General features: G+C 52.1%; 1 protein-coding gene across 1 annotated transcript in view; it reads right to left on the reverse strand.

Annotated features, from left to right (window-relative positions):
- Window positions 1-1,269: 1,269 nt before the first annotated feature.
- Window positions 1,270-22,698, reverse strand: part of LOC133351978 (doublesex- and mab-3-related transcription factor A2-like) — a 48,298-nt gene continuing 26,869 nt past the window's right edge. The window contains exon 3 of the mRNA XM_061567633.1: window positions 1,270-8,749. Within this exon, the coding sequence (XP_061423617.1) occupies window positions 7,260-8,749 (1,490 nt within the window). The 3' untranslated portion in view covers window positions 1,270-7,259. The remainder of the gene's footprint in view (window positions 8,750-22,698) is intronic.

Here is a 22,698-nt window from a genome sequence, read left to right on the forward strand (position 1 = left end):
CTCAAAATGCGGGTTCAATGTCTTAAAATGTATTTGACAACTGCATGGAAATTCAACTGAAATAAGAAAAAAAAATGCCATTGACATTGCCAGAAGATTCAACTGACATCGCCTGCAAATTTCAATTGACATTGCCTAGAAATTTAAATTGACATTGCCTGAAAATCTCACTGACACTGTCTGAATATGCATCTGACGCTGACTAAAAATTCAACTCACATCGCCTGAAGATTCATCTGCCACTGCCTGAGAATGAATGCAAAATTCCACGAATTTATGCAACCGACTCGCAAACTGCCTTGACAAATGCGTTCGCCCTCTGGTGCGTACAACCTCCAAACCACCCAATGAACATGCCAACGTTGCGCCAACGTTGGCTCAACGTTCGCATGTTTACTGGGTTCGTCATGCTCCAGGCACCCAGTCTCTCGCTTCATTCTTGAACCCCTTTCAATGCGCCCTGCCGGTCTTCTATAGCCGGGCTCACACCTGCACGCCTCTGTAATCGACACTCAAACCGGCTACGTCTCACAGTCGAGACTCGCATTTCAAAGCATCGATCTCCGCTCAGCGACCCGTAGCGACGTATTCCATAATAATGATGATGATGATTACAACGTTCAGGTCTGTATGCACAAAGCATCGTCGTCGTCGTTCATGCAAATTGCATCTCACAATCGCAGAGGGAACCCACAGGGGAACACGCTGGAAGGCAGCAACGGAAGCAGCAGCAGCGAGGCAGCAAGCAGCTATGACTGGGCTGCGACACTGTTGTCTACGTACGGTGCGAAAGAAGTTCAACAAACATACATACAGTAGAGTGCGTTACAATGCTCAGCGCGCCGCTCGGTTTCCGCGGTGCGCAACTACTCGCTGGGGCGTGGGCGGACAAAGCAGTTGCAGGCGAACGATGAGGTTGCGAGGATTGCGTGACACCGATTTGATCGCCGTGGCTGCGACTGGTCGCTCGATCGCGAACCCGGGCTGTGGAGAGGTCATGGCGAGTTGGTGGGAATGTCCCCCCCCCACCCACCTTTTAACAAGCAACACTCCCCGCTATTCACGTTGAGATTAGTAAGCCGACGTCAGCCGTACGGTACGGTGTGCACAAGATCCTCGCACGTGTGTGTGTGGGGACCGGTACTGGGCCTCCCCTAGGTCAACTCAGTCTCAAGTGAATACCTAGTGCGGTGTGTAAGCATCGCCACTAGGGAGACAAAGGCGTCCGGGCCGTGGTACCGACCACCACCCCCCCCCCCTCCCCCCTCGTGTGTCCTGCCGGCCTTCGCAGATGCTCGCTAACAGCACTTGCCCCCAAAAGTCTGTAGATCCATTACGGGGGACCTTTGTCTTTACGGCTTTGTGTTTGGAGGTCCGGCAGCGGTGGCGCAGGGCTTAGCGCAGCGGACCTCCAGACCCGGCCGCCCGAGTTCGATTCCCCACCACGGCTCACGTCAGTGTCGATTGCGAGGACCGGGCCCTGACACTCAGTTCCCAAGTCGGCTCAGCCGTGCACGCGCATCCGGTCGTGGTGCGTGTAATCAAAATCAACAATGGGGAGACAAAGACGGCCGCGCCTTGAGGTCCTTGCGAACGGAACTCCCCCCCCCTCCCCCCAGAGCGTGTGCGGATATCGTAGGGGGAGGACGGGGGGGGGGGGTCCGAGTCTTTGTGTGAGCTCAGTTCACCAATTCAAGACGCCGCACGTGAAGTAAACACACACCGTGTCTCTAACCCGTACCCGTTACTCCGTATTCCTGCACAGGGAAGTTGAGTTTCCAGGTCCATACGGCGTACAGCCGTTTCAATTACGGGCTAACAAAAATGTGCTGGTCTATTTGTTTGTGTTTCTCGCTTGCGATGGGACTTTGTAGGATGAACGTTGAGATCTTTCAGGGCACGGGGTGACCAATAAGGTCTGAGTTGGTCTGCAATAAGGTAGGGCACTGATAAGGGCTTGACAGGTATGGAAATGAGATGCGGTCATAACAGAGCTACGTTCAGTAAAAAAAATCGAATCGAAGAACCCAGTAAGGTTCGGGTGACGTCGGGCCAACGTTGGCATGTGGTTGGACTAACGTTGACCTGAACGTTGAACCAACATTCAACGTTCACTGGGGAATCTAAACCGAGGTGTATGACTTGCGATGCCCGGCTGAGACGTAGGAATTGGCCGTAAAGTCTGGACAAATAATGGCAAGTGGTGGCGGAGCTCCGTTCACGAGCCTGCAGCAGACAAGTGGAATGTGGTGTATGTTTGTACGCTACGTGAAATAAGATTATGATATAGTGTATTCATGATTCAGATGTTTTTTTTTATTATAACAGGGTTGTAAGATATCCATGTGGTGCTCTTTGTGTGACTGGCTCGGGCATAAAGCAAAACATAAACAAAGATCCCCCGTATAGCTTGAGCAGACTGCTGGGGCAAGTGCTGTGAGCGAGCATCACCGATGCAGGCCGGCACGGCACTGGAGGGGGTGGGTGGCCAGCACCACGCCCGGCCGCTTTTTTGTCCACAATGACGATGTTTACACACTATACCAGGTACTCATTTTGAGACTGAGTCGACCTAGGGGAGGCCCAGGACCGGTTCAGGTAATCGTCACTGTTGCTGGCCTCGAGCGGGAATCGAACTCGGGGTCGCCGTGTTCGCAGCGCAGCGCTAACCGCCGCACTACCGCTCCCCAACACAAGCTCACGCACACACTCGCACACCGCACACGAACCATACACATACACACGCACCCCACATGCACGCTCACCAAACAAACACCCTGCACGCGTACACGCATCACATCCACCAGCCCACACACACACGTGATGTCAGCAACACGCAACAACGTACAACCTTGCGCGCGACGCAAAACCACCAGTTCCTGAAGAACTGCGTTGTTGGTCACCTCGTCTTAAATCGCCACCAAATACAACTGAGCGCCGGTGCCCAAGCGACGGGCAACGGGGACCGGTGCCGGTGTCGCGCAATGCGACGGGATCGCAGCGTCTTTCTGTTCGCGCGGCGCGCGCTGCTCTGTGCTGTTGAAGCAACCGGGCACTGTTCGGATGTGGTGTCTCTCTTCATCTACACACATGGCAAGATGTACGACAACTCGGTGGCATTGATACTTGTGACCTTGAAAAGAAAAAAGTATATTTCCCTTCTCCATAGCACCTATGGAAAAGGGCCGTTACCCGAAACGTCGCCTATTGTATATTTCCATCAGACAATGGCCCCTCTTCATAGCACCTATGGAAAATGGCAATTGCCCGAAACGTCGTCTATTATTTATATATTCCTTGTAAGGCCACACACTGCGTTGTTATTGACGCACATCAATTTATAGGAAACTTTCGTCGCCAACATTGTCGAGTTCAACATAAAATAAAACAAATTATATAGGAGGCGACGTTTCGGGTAATGACCCTTATTCACAGCACATAGGCCAGAGAGGTGGAGTCACTCTAGAGGTAGAGACACTCGATCTCTCTGGCCGATGTGCGAGAGTCACTCTACCCCGATAATTATCCACGTGTCCTTTTTGTTTTAACCACATAAGTGTAATTGACGAAATTGTTGAGTTGGATATGTTGAGTTGGTGCTAATTGTGTTAATTGTGCACCACTGACAACGCCGAATCACGGTTGAATCATGGATTGTCCATTGCGTGTTCCGATACAAATGCACCCACCAAGTGTCGAGGTCTCCCCCACGCAGCCGTCCCCCTATCGTGCGTGATGCTGTGCGGCTCCTCTTGCCCCAAAGCGTCGTCTCGTGCGTGCGTTCCGTCGAGCGCGCGTGTCCCCGTGTTGTGCGGAGTGTTCATTTGGCTACGCAGTTCGTCTCGGGCATGCGTCCGCGTTTTTTGTTCCAGGGGTCGGAAAAAGCCAAAATTAACGAGAAGATATTCTTTGGGGCTTTCGGTAAATTCACGTAGATAGGTTCAAAGATAGATAGTTTCAAAGAATCTATCTATCAAATAGCCTATCTACGTGACTTTACCGAAAGACCCAGATAATATAAATTCCTGCAGTCACGAAAGCTTTAAGTCAAGATTTAACGAGACGAGCCAAAAACTATTTTTCGAACTCGGTAACAAACAACAAAAACCATCGACATTTTAGGAGCCGCAAACGCACTGGCGGTGAATCCGAGACGGTGTTGTCCTCGGCAAGAAAAGGTGACGGATCAGTCGCCGAAGAGCCGCATGCGGCTATGGCGACGTGAGTCTCGGGGGTTGCCGAGCGAGGGGTTTGTACCGTGTGTCGAATTGTTCCCGATGGCACCGAAACGTCGGGCACCATGGCCGAACGAACACGCGGTACATCCCGTAACACACATCGGAGTGTAGACGTTGTTGCTCTTGTTATGTACAGATACGATTTGTATTGTACACTGTGCGTCAAGTATACACAGTACAAAGACAAATATCCCCGTGTAGCTTACACAGGCCGATGGGGCAAGTGCTTTGAAGATGGGAGGACAGCACCACACCCGACCGCCTTTGTCTCCCCAGTGCTGATGTTTACATATACGCACGCATTTGCCCAAATCATCCGGAATGCGTGTGTACGTGTTTGTGTGTTTGTGTGTACATGTGTGTATGGGGAGCAGTGGTGCAGTGGTTCTCGCACTACACTCCGAACCTGGCGACCCGAGTTCGATTCGTGCTCACGGCCAACATCAGTGGCGATTATCTGAACCAGTCATGTGCCTCCCCTCGGTCGACTCAGCCTCAAATGAGTACCAAGTGCGATGTGTAAACATCGCCACTGGGGAGACAAAGGGGGCCAGGCGTGGTGCTGGCCACCCACCCCATGTGCCGTGCCGGCTTCATAGGCGCTCGCTAACAGCACTTGCCCCTACAGTCTGTCCAGACTATACGGAGGGGGGGGGGTCTTTGTCTTTGTGTATAAAGTAAGTGCATGTTTCTATGTATGTATGTGTATGCATGCGCGTGTAATTATATACACATACTATACACACACGTGTGTAATAGTGTAAAGATGAGTTTGTATGTGCATCGTTTTGTTGTTGTTCCTGTAACGTTCTGACCCGCTGCTCCGACTGGACATTTGTGAAAATGAGCTTCATAGCTCATCGGATTCCTCGAGTATGAATACATGTGTATTGCGATATAGGATATGAATTGGTATGTTTGTGTGTGTACGCGTATGTGTATATATATATTATATGTATGTGTGTGCAAGTGTATGTATGTATATATAGTATATGTTTGTGTGTGTGCATGCGCATGTATATGTATAGAACATGTGTGTGTGTGCACGTGTATGTGTGTATATATAGTATATCTTTGTGTGTGCGCGCGTATGTACTGTATATTTATTTGTGGATATATAGTTTATAGTTTCTGGTTCGGTGTGTAAACATCGCCAATAGAGAGACAAAGGCGGCCGGGCGTGTTACTGACAACCCACCCTCCACTTGTGCCGTGCCAGCCTTCATAGGGTGCTCGCTAACAGCACTTGCGCCCACAGTCTGTTGAGGTTATGCCGGGGACTTTTGTGTGTACGTGTTTGCAACGTTATGCGCAGCATATTGAAGCACGTGCGTTTGCTGTGTGTGTGGTATGTGTCCATGTTAGAAGGCGACTGCGTTCCCGCGATGATTCGTTCACCCATGCGTTCGATTCATTCCTCCATCGGTTATTTCGTTCGCCCGTGCACCCACTCGTGTGTGCGCGAATCATTCCCTTTCGCGTGTGCACGTGCGCACATTCGTTCGTGCATCAGCAGCATTCATTCCCCCATTTGTCCCGCACGTGCAATGCCCGTTGTTCCATTCGTTCGTGCGTTTTTCGTGCAAACGTTCATTCAATCGTCCGTTCGTCCACGTATCCCGTTCCATTCGTCCACGCGCTAATTGGGCCGTCGCTTTCATTAATTCATTCCTTTCCACATTCATTCGTTCATTCATTTATTCATGCGCCCTCGAGTGCGTTTCTACATAACTGGCCCAGACATTACAATCAGACATCGCAATCAGCCTCGCATCACCACCACCACCACCAACAACCACAATCACAACCAACACCACCACGACAATAACACCTACCACGACGACAACAACAACAACGACAACACCAACACAGAGCCACTCAGATCTCTCAATGTACACCCCCCCCTTGTGATGCAGGCAGACGACAGCGACGACGTCACAGATGGAGGCGGTGACGAAAGAGGTGGGAGGCGACCCAGAGATAGCAGTGACACCCAGAGGTCGGAGACCAATGCGAGACCGAGAGGCAGTTGCTGATGGTGGTGATGGTGGTGACGATGTATGCATTGAGTAATACGCCGTGGCCGTGAGATGTTATCTCCCTCGCCGGGTATGCAGTTGGTTCGTGGGTTCGATCGCGACCCTGACCGCCTGTTGTATATTTGGAGTTTGCATGTCTCTTTCTCTCTCTCTCTGACCATGGTCGCGTGGATATTCTCCAGAATGCTCTGGGGGTTTTTACCTCCACATTTAGAATGAACATGCTTCTGAAAAACAGCAAACAGCTCAGTGGGCCGTACCTGGTAAAATAGAAGAGCTTCGTTTTAGTTTAGTCTAAAAGTTATGAGGTCGAGCAGGAAGAAGGAAGCAATGCGTGATGAATGAACGCTAATGGTTCGTAATAATTATGTTCCTAAAACTGCGTTGTGTTGAAATAAATACATCTCAATTTGGATGTTTGTCGCTGAACGGAATCCACACCTTTAAGGGGGTGCCCTTGCCAATCGCGTCTGGGTTGAGACAACACCAATCGCGTCTGGGTTTACACAACATCATTTGTTTAGCTGGCCTGGGGCTGCCGATGAGACTCACCCAAGTGGACACCGGACCAAACACGAGCGCACCATGTTCACGTGCCGCGTTGGGGACGGGAGCGGTAGGGCAGCAGCTTAGCAAGCTTCGACATGAGAACCCGGCCGCCCGGGTTCGATTCCCCACCCGGGCTGACGCTTCAAGCGGTCCTCGGCTGACCCCTCAATCCCTCCCTCCTATCACCTTCCTGTACTGACCAGCGCGGTGAAGTATGGTCAAACAACCAACACAATCACAGCGCGCGGGGGAACGGCGGGGTGGAGGGGGCGCGGTCCGGGGAGGGAGCATCGGGCTACACATTTGTACACACGAACGTTTGCGTCTACATGTTCACTTTCATTTACGTTGCCGAGTTTCACGACGAACTATGGGGCGACGGGGTAGGGGGTGAAGGTTGCAGCACGGCCGCTGCCCACCACCGCCGCCGCCGCTACTGCTTGGGCGGCTGATGGCTCGCGGCTAGCGCGGCGTGCAGTCCGTTCACGTAGCCGCCCCCCTCCTTGTGCGGGGCGACCGCTGCCGCGGCGGCCGCCGCTGCCGCCGCGGCCGCCGCGGCCGCCGCCGCCGAGCCCTGCACGTGCGGCAGGAACTGGTGGTACTCGAGCTGCGGCCTGAGTCCCACGTGGGGCAGCAGGGCGCTCGCCGCGGCCGCCGCCGAGTACGGGTTCATGAAGGCGGCGGCCAGCCCGCGGCCCTGCGCCTGCGCGTACGCCAGCCGCAGGGGGCTGAAGCCCAGCGGGGGTCCCCCCAGGGAGTAGGCGGACGCGTCCGGACCCAGCCGCGACGGCAGGGGCGAGAAGGCCGACTTGAGCCCCGGGAAGGTGGCCGTGGCACCCAAGCTCATGCCGCCGCCGCCGCCGCCGATCGTTCCTCCGCCCCCGCCGCCGCAGCCGCCGACCCCGCCGCTTGCCGCGCCGCCGGCCGCGGCCACGATCCCCTGGTGGTGCGCGTTCAGCATGGCCGCGTGGGAGCCGTGCAGGGACACGGGGATGGCCGTGCCCACGCCGCCGGGCAGATGGCCCGACGCGGCAGCGGCGGCGGCAGCGGCGGCGGCCAATGGCGAGAAATTTCCGGCGCCGCCGCCGCCCATCCCGCCGTTGACGGCGTTGGAGGGCCCCCCGGCCCCGGCGCCCTTGAAGAAGTCGAGGTCCCGGTGGTTGAGGATCTGCTCGATGGCGCGCAGGACGTCCCCGGCGCAGCCCTGCAGCACCAGGTCGAGCGCGTCGCGCTGGTGCGTGGGGAACACGCGGCTCAGCAGCTCCAGCTGGGCGCGACCGCCGGCGCACGGCGCGGAGTTGGACGACGACGACGACGACGAGGAGGAGGAGGACGAAGAGGAGCCGGCGGACGCACGGCACGGGTAGGCCCGGCTCATGATGGCCTGCTCGTCCCTGACCACGACCATTCCGCCTCCGCTGCTGTCGGAGCAGAGCGGTGAACGGTTGAGGTCAGAGGAGAGATCCTTGCCGATGATTACCGGCGAAGAGGAAGCGGGGAGGTACGACGAGGCGGCGGCCGGGGTGGAGTCCCCGGGAGTCGCTCGCTCGGCCCCGGACGACGCGGACGCCGGCCGCTGAACGAGGTGAAGGAGCGAGGAGGATGAGGAGGAGGACGACGACGATGACGACGACGCGGCCGCTGCCGCCGCCGCCTGTATGAGTCTGGCCTCTAACGAGGAGACGACGAGTCCGTCAGGCTGGCCGTGGTGAGGTGGTTGGGGAGGGTGAGGGGGTGGAGAGGTTGACGAGGCCGGCGCCGGCGGCCGCAGTTCCGGGGACGAGAGGGTGGACGTGGGCGGGTGGAGCAGGTCAGGGGACGACGCCGTGGCCGAGTCCGTGTCGGTGCAGGCCGGGGTGTCCAGTCGCGGGGACGAGCCGTGGAGCGCGGCGGTGCTGGGGTCAGACTTCGGACGTTTGGGGTCTGTGGGGTCGGAAAGACACGGCGCGCAAACAGTTAGTCCCGCGGTCGCGTGGCGACTCCCTTCTGTTGTTCACGCGCGTGATGTACTCGTGATGTACGCGTGGTGCACTCGTGGTGCACTCGTGGTGCACGCGTGGTGCACGCGTGGTGCACGCGTGGTGCACGCGTGGTGCACGCGTGGTGCACTCGTGGTGCACGCGTGGTGCACGCGTGATGCACGCGTGATGCACTCGTGATGCACGCGTGATGCACTCGTGATGCACGCGTGATGCACGCGTGATGCACTCGTGATGCACTCGTGATGCACGCGTGATGCACGCGTGATGCACTCGTGATGCACTCGTGATGCACTCGTGGTGCACGCGTGATGCACTCGTGGTGCACTCGTGGTGCACGCGTGATGCACTCGTGGTGTACGCGTGGTGTACTCGTGGTGTACGCGTGGTGTACGCGTGGTGTACGCGTGATGTACTCGTGATGTACGCGTGATGTACGCGTGATGTACGCGTGATGTACTCGTGATGTACGCGTGATGTACGCGTGATGTACTCGTGATGTACGCGTGATGTACTCGTGATGTACGCGTGTGTGATGTACGCGTGATGTACGCGTGATGTACGCGTGATGTACGCATGATGTACGCGTGTGTGATGTACGCGTGTGTGCATGTTGGACTTCTTTCGCACCGTGCGTAGACAACCGTGCTAATCGGTGGTGCGGTGGGGAAGGACAACAAACTAAACACAAAAAACAGTTCTACAACGAAATGAGTTTTCAATTCAGGCGATTTAAAAGTGCATAGCTCCGGTGGCTTCCTAATGAGGGTGGTCTCGATGTTGCGGAGCTCGACGCCAACGTCGAGGTCTACCGCTGCTACTGCTGGGCACGACGAGAGGGCAACAGGAGAGAGAGAGAGAAAGTATTTGTCAGCTCTGTTGTTCCTCTTCCGTCGAAGGAGTGCTGACCACGGTCACGTTTGCCGTGTGGTCCGTAGTGTAGGCTGCATGACCGCAAACGCACTACTGTGGCTCGGATTTTTTATTTTCCATTCATTACCAAAAATTATAATTACGATTTACATCCCGTTTTGTAAATCCGCTGCTGGATGAGGGCCTCCCCACGCCGTGAGAGGCTCGTGGGGTGTTTTCTGAAATTGGCCAAACAACTCAAGGCATGATCCTCCTGAAAATGAGTCTCGAGACTCAATGAAGCCTTCTTAGATGTCAGTGGTTCTTAACCTGGGGTGCACGCACCCCCTGGGGGTGCGAGATGCTCTTCATGGGGGATGCGAGGCATGGCCAGATTTGCTTAGACGGTAAATCATCGAAACACAACTAAGGCACGGGCATGTAGGTCCAACGACTTTGTGTCATCGAACCTACGAACTTATTAACATTGTACATTGTACATGTGTTTAACGGTTGAAAACCAAAGGGGTGCAAGGCTGCAGTAAATGTTAAAAACCACTGGTAGATACATAGGACGTTAATGTTATCAATGTTGACTGTGTGGTTAACGCTGGCAAGAGTTGTGGTAAGGGTTCGAGTCAAATTTGGTGGTTAAAATGGGTCATCACAATTGGACTAGGGTGAGAGTAAGGGGTGATTGGTTAGTGCCATGAACGAGGTTAATAGTTGTAAAGTGATGGTTAGAGTTAGGTGTTAGGGTTGATGGGTTAGGGTAAAGGTTGTGGTTAAAGTTAGGGCTCATGTTAGGCAATAGGGATATGGTTAGAGTTACACTTATGGTTTAACCAGACCTCAAACATTAACCGCTGTGATTGCTGTAATAACAGTTCATTGGAATGGCGAATGGTCACAATTCCACATTCCAATGACAGTGCCAGGCAATCCATACAAGACAACCCATTGCTAATGGAGTCACAATAATAACAAGTGTCTCAGCTGGCGACCTGACATCAGTGCTGGAAATTCCACATTCCCATGACGGGGGCGGTGGGGGAGGGACAAGCCCGGAAGATACTAACATCACAAATCAGTTCAGAAAACCTGAAGAGGTCACACTTATCAAATCAGCCGATGTTTTCACAGCACCGCAGTCCAAGTAAACATGGAACTTTAGGCCAACGTTGGCAAGTGGTTCGAAACGTTCACCAAACGTTCATCAAGCGTTGGGTCAACGTTGACCGAATGTCCCACGTTTCACCGGGGTGTAACAAAATGCAAATAGAAAGCTCCCAGCCACAATGTTGTCGTCGCTATCGCCACTGTGATGGAAGACTTATGCCGGAGATGTCGGCGCTCCGTGGACGAGCGGTGCACGGTAGAGACCCCACGGCACGAGTTCGGGGCCCTACCTCTCTGCACGTGAGAGGCCTCGGAGGGACTTGGAGTGATCCGGCACTCGCCCAATCACTCCGGTCACTCGCTCACTCGCTGGCACTCGGTTTATTTTTAAAAAATGTAAACATTTTAGCGGGTAAGGCCCACTGAGCTACACAGCTCTTTTTTCAGAAGCGACAAATGATGGCCCAACGAAGTGGCTTATCGTGTGGACGTTTATAATCGGCCAAATACCCTAAACGCGTGATGCTGATTTTAAATGTAGAGGGGGAAACCGGAGGACTCGGAGAAACATCCACGTGACCACAGAGAGAGAGAGAGACGCGCAAACTCCAAATATGCAGCAGGCATCAGTGTCGGGAACGAACCCACGACCTCCTCACCTCCTTATCAATCTTCTATCGCCACTACCATGGTTACAACAACGATCCCCTGTATAAGCCTCAACAGACTGTTGGGGAAAGTGATGCTAGCGAACACCTATGAAGGTTGGAACGGCACACACGTGGGTGGGTGGCCAGCACCACTCCCGGCCGCCTTTGTTTCCCCAGTGGCAATGTGTGTACATCGCAACGGGTACTCAATTGATGCTGAGTCAACCTAAGTCACAATAACATACCCACTAACTCAGCTACTCACTCAGCCACTCACTAACACAACCACTCACTCAGGTACTCACTCAGCCACTCACTAAGACAGCCACTTACTCAGGTACTCACTCAGCCACTCACTAACACAGCCACTTACTCAGCCACTCACTAACACACTCAGCCACTCACTCAGCCACTCACTCACACAGCCACTCACTCAGCCACTCACTAACACACTCACTCACACACTCAGCCACTTACTCAGCCACTGACTAACACAGCCACTCACTTAGCCACTCACTCAGCCAATCACTAACACAGCCACTCACTAACACACTCAGCCACTCACTCAGCCACTCACTAACACACTCACTCAGCCACTGACTAACACACTCAGCCACTCACTCAGCCACTCACTCACACACTCACTCAGCCACTCACTAACACACTCACTCAGCAACTCACTAACACACTCACTCAGCCACTCACTCACACACTCGCTCACACACTCACTCACACACTCACTCACACACTCACTCACACACTCACTTAGCCACTCACTCACACACTCACTCAGCAACTCACTAACACACTCACTCACACACTCACTCACACACTCACTCAGCAACTCACTAACACACTCACTCAGCCACTCACTAACACACTCACTCAGCCACTCACTGACACACTCCCTCAGCCACTCACTAACACCCTCACTCAGCCACTCACTCACACACTCACTCAACCACTCACTCACTCACATACTCACTCAGCAACTCACTAACACACTCACACAGCCACTCACTCAGCCACTCACTAACACAACCATTCACTCAGCCACTCACTCAGCCACTCACTAACACAGCCACTTACTCGGCCACTCACTAACACAGCCACTCACTCAGCTACTCACTCAGCCACTCACTAACACACTCACTCAGCCACTCACTAACACACTCACTCACACACTCACTCACACACTCACTAACACACTCACTCAGCCACTCACTCACACACTCACTCAGCCACTCACTCACACACTCACTCACACACTCACTCACACACTCACTCAGCCACTCACTCACACACTCACTCAGCAACTCACTAACACACTCACTCACACACTCACTCACACACTCACTCAGCAACTCACTAACACACTCACTCAGCCACTCACTAACACACTCCCTCAGCCACTGACTAACACACTCAGCTACTCACTCAGCCACTCACTCACACACTCATTCAGCTACTCACTAACACACTCACTCAGCGACTGACTAACACACTCAGCTACTCACTCACACACTCACTCACACACTCACTCAGCCACTCACTAACAAACTCACTCAGAAACTCACTAACACACTCACTCAGCCACTCACTAACACACTCACTCAGCAACTCACTAACACACTCACTCACACACTCACTCACACACTCACTCAGCCACTCACTAACACACTCACTCAGCCACTCACTAACACACTCCCTCAGCCACTGACTCAGCCACTGACTAACACACTCAGCTACTCACTCAGCCACTCACTCACACACTCATTCAGCTACTCATGAATACACTCAGCCACTGACTAACACACTCAGCCACTCACTCAGCCACTCACTCACACACTCACTCAGCCACTCACTCAGCCACTGACTAACACACTCAGCCACTCACTCAGCCACTCACACACTCACTCAGCCACTCACTAACACAACCACTCACTCAGCCACTCACTAACACAGCCACTCACTAACACAGCCACTCACTCAGCCACTCACTCAGCCACTCACTCAGCCAATCACTAACACACTCACTCAGCCACTCACTCAGCCACTCACTCAGCCACTGACTAACACACTCACACAGCCACTCACTCAGCCACTCACTAACACAGCCACTCACTCAGCCACTAACTAACACACTCAACCAGCCACTGACTAACACACTCAGTCACTCACTCACACACTCACTCAGCCACTCACTCACACACTCAGCCACTGACTAACACACTCAGCTACTCACTCAGCCACTCACGAACACACTCAGCCACTCACCATACTGCAGGTCACAACACTTTGCCCTCTCTACTTCACGTTCAGACCGGACATCAGGAGGTCCTCATTCTAAAGCTCATCTTTCGAATGGTCAAGATGAGATTTAAAGCACGTTGGAGATGATGGGGCAAACCCGTACGTACCATTATTCTCCTATACAAGTAGATCTGTTATACAAATGTTTTTATTAACTATAACATTTCACAGCCCTTTGCCAATTCACTGCTAGATGGAGGCCTCCCTAGGCCGTGCTGGTCATGGGGGTTTGTTTGACCATACTTCCCTGCGCTGGTCAGAAGTGTGGGGTTGGTGAAGTGGGGAAGGAGCGGTTGAGCCAGGGGTGGGCCACCAATGTAACAAGAAGAGTATTCGGTAAAAAAAACCCATCAATATTTCAAGAGCCGCAATGCAATGTGAATAACGGTTACGAAGCGGTCCTTAAAGAGCCACCGCATGCGGCTCCGGAGCCGCGGGTTGCCGACCCCCTGGTTCGAGCGATGTAAATGTCGCGCACCGCTGGATGTGACACGATTAGCCGCGGCTGGAAATCGAAGTCAGTGGTCACCGGGTTCACGGTTTCAGTGCCGTGCGCTGACCGCTGCTACCAGCGTTTCCATCTGGGCACCCGCGTGCCCCCCTTACCCCTCGCCGTTAGAGGTGGGGGGCAGTGTTAACGATGAGCGCCGAGATGTTGTACAGCGCCGTTATCCCGGGGTGGAGGGGGGGGGGGCTTTACGATTTTTTAAAATAAAAAAGGAGAAGCGAAACTCCCCAAGCTGTCGACCCTCCCCGCTGCCACTTCCGGTGTCGTGCCACAATGTTTTCCCGCCACGATGTCCGACGTTTCGCTTCCACGTGTTAGGACCTTCCTTGTTTGTCAATTGTAAGCCTACTCAATACTGTTTTGAAATGTATTTTTGCTGAGATAATTTTAATCGTGCCAGCAGAATATTGATTGTGCCAGCAGTGCATTGACTGTGCCTGAAGCGGATTGATTATGCCAGTAGGAATATTGATTGAGCCAGCAAGCAGATTGTGCCAGTAGGAATATTGATTGAGCCAGCAAGCAGATTGTGCCAGCCGGAAAATGTATTGTGCCACCAGCAGATTTACTGATTCACTGTGCCTACAGCAGATTGATTGTGCCAGCAGCAGATTTACTGATTCACTGTGCGTAGAGCAGATTGATTGTGCCAGCAGCAGATTGATTGATTCACTGTGCCAGCAAGCAGATTGATTGTGCCAGCAGCAGATTGATTGATTCACTGTGCCAGCAAGCAGATTGATTGTGCCAGCAGCAGATTGATTGATTCACTGTGCCAGCAAGCAGATTGATTGTGCCAGCAGCAGATTGATTCACTGTGCGTAGAGCAGATTGATTGTGCCAGCAGCAGATTGATTGATTCACTGTGCCTACGGCAGATTGATTGTGCCAGCAGCAGATTGATTCACTGTGCGTAGAGCAGATTGATTGTGCCAGCAGCAGATTGATTGATTCGTTGTGCCAGCAAGCAGATTGATTGTGCCAGCAGCAGATTGATTGATTCGTTGTGCCAGCAAGCAGATTGATTGTGCCAGCAGCAGATTGATTGATTCGTTGTGCCAGCAAGCAGATTGATTGTGCCAGCAGCAGATTGATTGATTCGTTGTGCCAGCAAGCAGATTGATTGTGCCAGCAGCAGATTGATTGATTCGTTGTGCCAGCAAGCAGATTGATTGTGCCAGCAGCAGATTGATTGATTCGTTGTGCCAGCAAGCAGATTGATTGTGCCAGCAGCAGATTGATTGATTCGTTGTGCCAGCAAGCAGATTTATTGTGCCAGCAGCAGATTGATTGATTCGTTGTGCCAGCAAGCAGATTGATTGTGCCAGCAGCAGATTGATTGATTCGTTGTGCCAGCAAGCAGATTGATTGTGCCAGCAGCAGATTGATTGATTCGTTGTGCCAGCAAGCAGATTGATTGTGCCAGCAGCAGATTGATTGATTCGTTGTGCCAGCAAGCAGATTGATTGTGCCAGCAGCAGATTGATTGATTCGTTGTGCCAGCAAGCAGATTGATTGTGCCAGCAGCAGATTGATTGATTCGTTGTGCCAGCAAGCAGATTGATTGTGCCAGCAAGCAGATTGATTGTGCCAGCAGCAGATTGATTGTGCCAGCAGCAGATTGATTGTGCCAGCAGCAGATTGATTGTGCCAGCGGCAGATTGATTGTGCCAGCAGCAGATTGATTGTGCCAGCAGCAGATTGATTGTGCCAGCAGCAGATTGATTGTGCCAGCGGCAGATTGATTGTGCCAGCAGCAGATTGATTGTGCCAGCGGCAGATTGATTGTGCCAGCAGCAGATTGATTGTGCCAGCAGCAGATTGATTGTGCCAGCAGCAGATTGATTGTGCCAGCGGCAGATTGATTGTGCCAGCAGCAGATTGATTGTGCCAGCGGCAGATTGATTGTGCCAGCAGCAGATTGATTGTGCCAGCAGCAGATTGATTGATTCGTTGTGCCAGCAAGCAGATTGATTGTGCCAGCAGCAGATTGATTGATTCGTTGTGCCAGCAAGCAGATTGATTGTGCCAGCAAGCAGATTGATTGTGCCAGCAGCAGATTGATTGTGCCAGCAGCAGATTGATTGTGCCAGCAGCAGATTGATTGTGCCAGCGGCAGATTGATTGTGCCAGCAGCAGATTGATTGTGCCAGCAGCAGATTGATTGTGCCAGCAGCAGATTGATTGTGCCAGCGGCAGATTGATTGTGCCAGCAGCAGATTGATTGTGCCAGCGGCAGATTGATTGTGCCAGCAGCAGATTGATTGTGCCAGCAGCAGATTGATTGTGCCAGCAGCAGATTGATTGTGCCAGCGGCAGATTGATTGTGCCAGCAGCAGATTGATTGTGCCAGCGGCAGATTGATTGTGCCAGCAGCAGATTGATTGTGCCAGCAGCAATCGCTATTGTGACTCATGACGAGGTTTCCAGCTGCAGGAAACATTCCAACTCCAATCCTTTGCCATCTCCTGATCACACCCCGCACCTCTCCGATTATCACGGTTGGCTACCTATGGTGCGAAAGAAGTTCAACATACACACGTACACCCGGCGACTTCAAGGAGCCACCAAAACATTCAGCGTTCACTGCACTCACGGTGGCACTAGGAGCAGAAGGCTGTCAACAGTGTGTCGTGTATTTTGCTACTGCTATACATGTCCACGTGATAAGCCCCTTCGTTGAGCATTCATTTGTGGCCAGGTCGCCTCTGAAAAAGAGCTTTACAGTAAGCAGAATGTTTTATTTTAAACACATTATATTGATTGTAGCAGGATACTGGCGTGGAGGTTTAGCTGTGACTTGAGTGGCATCTGTGTGGCTGCAGCTGATGACTTGGTGCGGTGAGTGAAGAATCAGCGTTGGAGAGACAAAGGTGGCCGGGCACGGATGGTGGACACACCACCACCTCGCGTAGCGTTCTGGCTATCAGAAGTGCCCTCGCTAACAGCCCTTGCCCCAACAGTCTGTTAGGGGCAATACTGGGGGGGGGGGTCTTTGTCTTTGCAGCATTATGAATCGGCTGGAGCCCATTTAATTGACAATTAGGAAGTCTGGCAAAAACAAATACTCTGCTTTTAAATTGCAAACGTAAAATTTTCCTCGCGGCGTTGAGTTGATGATCACAGTGTTTTAAATTCAATAATAATAATAGCAGCCTGGTATGTCACTGGAACAGTGTCCCGGATAGTTTGAATACCATTGATGAGATTTTAAGTTTTAAATTATATTTAATTCTCCTTTTTAATAGTAGACATGGGTTTTTTTGTCTCTTGACTGTGATAATTGAATGTGTTATTTCGTGATTTTTTTATGTTAAGTTAGTAACAATTAGTCTCTGCTGATCTCCAGTTGTCTGGGTGAAAAGTGGGCTAAGTCTTCGCCCAATCCTGGCCCAGCTGGCTCGAGAAATGTAACAAACAATCGCAGGACACCGCTTGTGTTTGGAGAGCGATGTCACTAGAGTCCAACGCACTGCTGCTCGTTGCAACCAGCATCACCAGGCAGCTGCCGCAATGACCATCTCGGCGACGTTAGATCGCGCTCCACCAACGCTGCCGGGTGGTGCTGCTGCAGCACTAATTAGTTGTCACGTGCCTTCATCACGTGACGACTTTACTGCGTCGTGTGGATGGAGGGTTTATAACACGACATTCTAGTTACGCGATCTGATTCAATACAAAAAAATCACCTGTAAATAAATGGTGAATTAATTATTCCGCTCGTTTACACCGCATGCCTCTTTTTTGCAGCGTCCTGCCACGTTTTCGCGGCTAGGGGAGGGTGGGAGGTGGGGGGTGGCCATGATCGCTGTGTGAAATCCCAAATCAGTATTTGTAATCTTTCCAAATGTGGCAAAGTTGGGCCAATCACGCCGGCACACAATGGTCTACCCTTAGGAATGGCGTCACGGGATCTAGTAGTGTCCGCTGTGAGTGAATCAGACGGCGCGTAGTATATATTGTCTGGCCGATACACATGGACCGCAGTATTAATCAGGGAGTGCCACAGGGTTCGAACCTGCGGATCTCTGCCAAAGTACTTTTCTCTCGTCTCTCGAACGCGACCCCATCGGCCCGCAGTGTCAAGCGCGGCAGAAAGATCGAGCAACACAAACTGAGATAATAATTGTGACTTCATAAAAGGCACATTTTCAAATGGCAAATAGAACAAAAAACACACGTCTCCTCGCACGGATGGATCGCTGACATATCTTCATATGCAAAACAAGCTCGGATATCACTCGCCACTGATGTTAGCCGTGGCCGGGAATCTAATTTGACTGAGGTTGCCTGGTTCGCAGTGCAGTGCACGAACCACCGCGCCATCACTCCCCACCCACCCACAAAGACAAAGTTCCCCCGTATAGACTTAACAGAATGTTGGGGCAAGTGCTGTTAGCACCTATGAAAGTCGGCATGGCACACGAGGGAGCGGGGTGGCCATCACCACGGCCGACCGCCTTTGTCTCCCCAGTGGCGATGTTTTTACACACCGCACCAGGCACTCATTTAAGGCTGAGTTGACTCACTACGTGAGGCCCAGGACCGGTTCAGATAATCGCCACTGGTGTTGGTGAATCGAGCTCGGGGCGCGTGTGCACTCGCACACGCACGACCAGCCCCGTGTCAGAGACCTCGGAGGTAAGCAGCCTCCGGGGGTTGTGTGTTACAGCTACACACTAACATCTGTATGTTGTTGTTGTTTGTTGTTGTTGTTGTTCGGTTGCCCTCCACAATCTGAGCAATGCCAGGTGATGCCGCCTCTCCTGCAGCCACTCGCCGGTCACGTGCTCAGTTTGCTGTCGCCCCCGCGCCTCCGATTAGCACGGTTGGCTAGGTACGGTGCGAAAGAAGTTCAACACGCGTACACAGACAAAGGTGCCCAGTATAGACTGTTAACAGCAAATGCTGATTAGCGATTAGCGCCTATGAAGGCCGGCACGTATTCACACTCGTACACACGGCCGCCCTTTCAGATGCCCAACTGCGGCCGTCTGGAACGCTCTTCCTTCCGATATAAGGAAGCTCCTGGAGCTATCCACTTTGACATAATCTAGATTGAAAACGTATTTCTTAAGAACTGCTTTTCGTGTTTAGTTTGTTGTCTTTCTCCCGCACCCCCAATCAGCACGGTTGGCTACGTACGGTGCGAAAGAAGTTCACAAATACGTACGCACGTACGTGGCCCAGCGAGCGGCTCGCATGTCGGGAAGGTTGCGAGTTCACATCCCGGGTGGGGGTTAACTCAGCCCATCATCCCTTCGGCGGGGGCGATAAAATTAGTAGTCACTTTGCCGGGGAAGTCAACAGCGATTGTCCTGTGGACAGACTCGCCTCCCGCCATAGGAATGTGGAATTGTAGCTACCGGCTCAGGGCTGTAGTAAACACGAGCCGAGCACCGATGCCTCATTCGAGCAGAAAATTACTCGGGCGCGGGCCTAGAAAGTGGCGCATTCGCCTCTCGTCGTTGCAGAGGTTTCGCGGTTCGATTACAACGGCCGCCCTGATTAATACTGAGGAGTGTATTAACCATATTGACGCCGTACTACGCGCTGCCCGCGTCACTCACAGTGGTAGTTAAAGAGCCCGTGACGCCATCCGCAAGAGTTTGCGGTCGTTGCGTGCCAGAGGCACGCGGTCAACGTTTTAACAGTTTAACCGGAAACATTTACTCATTTGGGATGTTCCACAGCAATCATCGCCCTCCACAACCCCCATTCGACTGCGAACGCTTGGCAGGATCCTCCTGAGGCTCTCCTGGACAAACGAGCTCAATAATTATAATTACAACGCACACAGCACACGGCTGCATTGTGCGACACGAACAACAACAACAACAACGCCATTCCGCGCCGATGCAGATCCATCCATACGACATTACGAAGCATAAAATTAGGCAAGACCTATTACTCAACAGCAACTATATTTCTGTGGTAATAATTTACAGCCAATCGTCAATCCACTGCCGTATGTGGACCTCCCCACACACCGTGTCAGTAGTGAGGGTTGTTTGACCATACTTCAGCGCGGTGGCTAGGAGATGTTAACTACCTCGCCCGGTATACAGGAGGTCGTGGATTCAATTCCGACCCTGATGCCTGCTGCTGTATATTTGGAGTTTGCGTGTCTCTCTCCCCATGGTCGCGTGGATTTTTTCTCCGGGTCCTCCGGTTTTTCCCTCCACAATTATAAACACGCGTTCAGAGTTTTCGGCTGCTATGCATTTCCACGTGATAAGCCACGTGGTTGAGCTATCATTTGTGGCCAGGTCCTTTCTGAAAAAAAAAGATATATAGCTCAGTGGGCCTTTCCTGGTAAAATAAAACATGAAAATGTTTATATTCTTGGTTCTGTCGGTAAAGTCACGTAGAAGGGAAACAATAAAATAATATAAATATAAAGCAATAAAAAACATGTAAAATAAATAAATAATAATACAACATAACTATATAAATAATAAAGCAATATAAATATAAAACAATAAAAAACAAAAAAAATATCTTCTTGGTTCTTTCGGTAAAGTCAAGTAGAATGGAAACAATAAAAAAAAGACGGCTGCTTGCGTTGTTGCCGAAACGTCGTGAGAAATATTTTATTATGCTTTATTTAATTATTTTTATTGTTTCCATTCTACGTGACTTTACCGAAAGAACCAAGAATATGTATCCCTGCAGTCACGAAAGCTTTAAATCAAAATGAAAATGTTTAGTTTAATAGTTTTGGCAAAGCAAGGAGGGCAGAGCCCCGGTTCAGACCGCACGCTGCCGCTGATGTTGGCCAGGGTGGGGAGTCAAACTCCGGCTTCAGGGCGCAGTGCGGCTCACCGAATCTCTAAGAACCGTGTTTCATTTCGCAGGTCGAGCAACGATGCGCATTTGCGGGGATTGGTGGATCACTCAAAGATGGAGCCACGGAGTGCGCAACTGAGCGGCGTTGACGTCGCCGCAGCTCCCTTGTGCCAGGCTAGATGTACCTTGAGGCCGCCACGTGGAGTGCGGAAGGTTCGCTGCTGGCGGGAGGTGACGGAACAAATCCAGGTGCTACGTGTGGACTGACTGAGATGATTGACAGACGACTGACAGATGATTGACAGATGATTGACAGATGCACTACCCCTGCTCCCCACTGCTGTGTGCGGCGAATTCGGCACCCACAACAACAACAGCAGCCGCCATTCGGCACTAAGCGGCGCTGACGTCACCACGGCGCTTGTGCCAGGTTAGGTGCACTTTGAGGCCGTCACGCGATGTATCAAAGGCTCGTTGGCAGGAGGTCACGGAACAGACATACCCATGTGCAATGGGTTGCATGAGTGCGATTACTGGCAGATGCTCTACACGCGTACAGACACACACACCGGCAGTGGGAGACGCGCCGCAGCAGGCAGTACAGCAACTAGGTTTGTGTGCAGGCTATATGTGTGAGTGCGATGGCTGTCCCCTTTAAATGCGTCGTGGGTTTTCTCCAGGCACTCTGTTTTCCTCCTCCTCCCACACACACAAAGCATGGCGACACACACACACACCACACACAAAGCATGACGACACACACATCACACACACAAAGCATGGCGACACACACACCACACACACACAAAGCATGGCGACACACACCACACACACACAACGCATGGCGACACACACCACACCACACACACACAAAGCATGGCGACACACACACAAACATCACACACCACACACACAAAGCATGGCGACACACATGAAAGGCCAAAATATCCCTCGGCAGGATTCTCCCGCAAAGGGGTCTCGAGACTCCGCGCTATTCTCTCTGGAGTTAGCTTTCTGTGTTGTTGGCAATTATAAAACTTGTGTTGTCGTTTTGTGGGCATCCTGCGTTTGGTTGCGTGGTTGATTCATATTCACCGACTCGCACGTGGGGAAGGGGCCAGGGCTCCCAGATAAAAGCCACCCCCTTAGCAAGAGGGAATACCATTCTAGAGATCCACACAGATGGATTCACGAAACCCACTTTCTAAACTGCCATATCGCAGCTACCCCGTGCTGCCAAACTCTGGAACCCATCACCATCCTCCTTCACAGCCCGTGCCCCGGACCTCTGGATCTCAGAATCTTTTTTATCAGAATTTTTATTTTAGACTCCAGGCGTTAATCCGATTAGCTATGAAGCTCTTTTTGACAGCCGTCTACTAGGGATGCGGCAGGTAACAACAACAACAACGATAACAACAACAACAATGTCAATCCCCTCCTCTGATCTGTTATCGCTCGCGGTGATTTCGCGTAACAATTCCAAGTGGCTGGCCGCTCTTTTTCCGTCGTCAGCGAATCAACCGCGGCAAGAGAAGTCGGCGACGAAATCACAGCCCCCAACGCAAACCACCGCGCCTCTCGTGTCGGGCAGGGGGTGGTGGTGGTGGTGGCACCTCGCGTCTACAGAACAGATGATCCTCTGCAGGCCTATGGATCAAC

This window comes from Lethenteron reissneri, chromosome 39, assembly GCF_015708825.2.
Source record: "Lethenteron reissneri isolate LAM-NWPU_2019-01 chromosome 39, ASM1570882v1, whole genome shotgun sequence".
Taxonomy (NCBI): domain Eukaryota; kingdom Metazoa; phylum Chordata; class Hyperoartia; order Petromyzontiformes; family Petromyzontidae; genus Lethenteron; species Lethenteron reissneri.